Source organism: Mycteria americana, unplaced genomic scaffold (assembly GCF_035582795.1).
Source record: "Mycteria americana isolate JAX WOST 10 ecotype Jacksonville Zoo and Gardens unplaced genomic scaffold, USCA_MyAme_1.0 Scaffold_46, whole genome shotgun sequence".
NCBI classification, from domain to species: domain Eukaryota; kingdom Metazoa; phylum Chordata; class Aves; order Ciconiiformes; family Ciconiidae; genus Mycteria; species Mycteria americana.
The window spans coordinates 670,384-673,366 of record NW_027445633.1 but is presented as its reverse complement, the minus strand read 5'-3'; the positions used below and the strand labels follow the sequence as shown (position 1 = coordinate 673,366).

The 2,983-nt window shown below is 53.2% G+C and overlaps 1 protein-coding gene across 1 annotated transcript; it reads right to left on the bottom strand.

The window, feature by feature from the left end:
• Nucleotides 1–1,927: 1,927 nt before the first annotated feature.
• LOC142403879 (olfactory receptor 14A16-like) lies at nucleotides 1,928–2,983 on the bottom strand. Its single transcript, XM_075490178.1, has one exon. It carries the CDS (start codon nucleotides 2,981–2,983, stop codon nucleotides 1,928–1,930), a length of 1,056 nt encoding a protein of 351 aa, XP_075346293.1.

The following is a 2,983-nucleotide window of genomic DNA, read 5'->3' as shown; positions in this document are numbered from 1 at the left end:
GGAGACATTCAGCAGTGTTGGCCCAAGTGCTTGCACTGAGGGATGCCACTACTAAGTGGCTGCCAGGAGGACTCTACCACTGGTCACATTTGGGCTTGATCCACCAGCCAACTTCCCACCCACTACATCATCCATTCCTTCAGCCCAGATATCACCAATCTGGCTGTAAAGAGGCTATGGGAGACCATGACAAAACCCTTGCTAAGGTCCAGGTACAAAACATCCCCTTCTTTCCCCGACCAATACAGCTTCCGCAGTCCCTTTCTTGTCCTACAAGTAACTGGAAATGGCTGCAGGAGTATTTGGCCCATCACCTTCCCAGGGAGTGAGGTGAGGTTGACCAGCCTGTAATTCTCCCAGTCCTCCTTCTTGCCCTTCTTGAAGAAAGGTTTGATGCCTGCCTTTTGCAAGGACCCCAGAACCTCTCTGACTGCTCTGACACATTTGAGGGCACAATCCAGAAAGGGTGACGTGAGCAGACAGGAGCATTTACAATGAGCCGTTCCAAGGCACGTGAGATGAATCTCACTGGGACAGTGGGGTTTGTTCCTGGAGTCACAAACAGAAATGGCAGGGCCCTGTGAGGTGTCCACATCTCAGATGGCCTCATGCACTCCTCATGCACACAAGGGTGCTCAGAGGCACGAGTCCTTCCCTTGCACATGCAGAGGCAGTGCACTGCAGCAGGCACGGTGACTCTCTGGCCTCCTCTTGCCACTCCCAGAGGCTGGGAGGCACCTCAGCCCTGCGGTGTATCGCCCTGCTCTGTACCTGCCTGAGATGCCCCATGGTGTGGGGAATGGACACAGGGACCTCGGTTGACAGAAGCACATCCCAGTGCTGCATTGAGGTGGTTGGTTTCCCAGGGGACGTTACTCTCAAAGGGAAGTGACCTCGAGGCACTGTCTGTCCCACTGGCCTTCATGGCACCTCTAGGAATGGCTGATGGCATTTGTGCTCACTCGGGTTCACCTCCCCACACGCACACGATGTGCATGCTTAAGTCTCCTCTGAACAATGCAAACATGGACTTCTGACCTAGTCATTTGGTGTCCCTCCGTGGACGGACAAACAACCTCTCCGGGCTGGGGTGAGAGGCCAGTGCTGGGAATGGTGGTTGCAAGGGGCTGGTCTGTGAGGATTGTCCTGGGGCACCTTGTCCAGGGTGTCCAGCAAACAAGGTCACAGACCAGCCCCTGCTCTGCTGGTCCTTCAAGTCTGTCCCTGGAGGCCTGGCTGTGCAAGGGACACTGCTGCGTGCCCCCACCCTGCACACTCACACACTTTAGCTGTTCACTGGTGTTTTCCTCAACAGGGCACTTTCTTGAGCTTGTTCTTGACAGCAACTTTGAAAGAAGACCTAAGCCGTCAGGCACTGTACTCAGGAGATCACCTTTCATGATGGAAACACTTTTAGTGATGCCAGCTCTGTCCCAGAAGTGCCCATGACCTGTCCTTGCCAGTGATCACAGGACTGCCATGCAGCAGGAATGTGACCAAGCTGCCATAGTGCTCAGGCCTTACACCAATGCAAGGGATCAGAAAGAGAGTGTGGAAGTGAAAAGAGAGCAGCTCTGCACAGGCCAAGCGCTGCTGCTCCCTGGCCGTGCAGCTGAGCCAGGACTCTTTTCCCCTCCACTTCTGCACACAAGTACTGCCCTGCAGCTCCAGAGAAGGTCTCGGAGGAAGGATCTCACACAAACAATTTGCTGCAGGGACCTTTGTGTGTTTAAATAGAGAGAGAGTCTGGGTTCTCATTTACACAATCTCTGGATCACACAGGAAACGTAGATACTGACACATAAGTGGCATGAATAATGACATTTCTTTGTGGACAACATCATCACCAGTAAAATAAAAGCAAAAAAATGCCTCCCAAAACAACAGCAACAAGAACTCCAGAAGACAGGCCGGGTCTGTAATGATGTTACATTATGAGTGACACGCAGAAGATGAACAAGTTTATTGCTTCTGAAAAGCACCCAGTCATCAGTTTCCACACTGCATCCTTGAGCTCCTGGTTCCTCATGCTGTAGATGACGGGGTTCACTGCTGGAGGAACCACTGAGTACAGAACAGCCACCACCATATCCAGGGATGGGGAGGAGATGGAGGGGGGCTTCAGGTAGGCTAATATGACAGTGCTGATAAACAGGGAGACCACGGCCAGGTGAGGGACACACGTGGAAAAGGCTTTGTGCCGTCCCTGCTCAGAGGGGATCCTCAGCACGACCCTGAAGATCTGCACATAGGAGAAAAAAATGAAAACAAAACAGCCAAATGCTAAACAGAGAGAAACCATGAGAAGTACAATTTCCCTGAGGTAGGAACGTGCACAGGACAGCTTGAGGATCTGGGGGATTTCACAGAAGAACTGGTCCAGGGCATTGCCTTGGCAGAGGGGTATGGAAAATGTATTGGCCATGTGCAGCACAGCATTGAGAAACGCACTGCCCCAGGCAGCTGCTGCCATGTGGACACAAGCTCTGCTGCCCAGGAGGGTCCCGTAGTGCAGGGGTTTGCAGATGGCAACGTGGCGGTCATAGGCCATCACGGTGAGGAGAAAAAACTCTGCTGATATCAAGAAGATGAAGAAAAAGACCTGGGCAGCACATCCTGCATAGGAGATGTCCCTGGTGTCCCACAGGGAATTCGCCATGGATTTGGGGACAGTGGTGGAGATGGAGCCCAGGTCGAGGAGGGAGAGGTTGAGGAGGAAGAAGTACATGGGGGTGTGGAGGCGGTGGTCACAGGCTATGGCAGTAATGATGAGGCCGTTGCCCAGGAGGGCAGCCAGGTAGATGCCCAGGAAGAGCCAGAAGTGCAAGAGCTGCAGCTCCCGCGTGTCTGCAAATGCCAGGAGGAGGAACTGGGTGATGGAGCTGCTGTTGGACATCTGCTGCCTCTGGGTGTGGAGCACTGAACAAGGAGGAAAGGACAGTGACAAGTTAGGGGAGACTTCTCTGAGGGAAACCAAAGCCAT

What these genes read in the sequence shown, in the direction of transcription:
- LOC142403879 (XM_075490178.1), bottom strand. Translation starts at nt 2,983, where the DNA reads ATGGCTTTGGTTTCCCTCAGAGAAGTCTCCCCTAACTTGTCACTGTCC.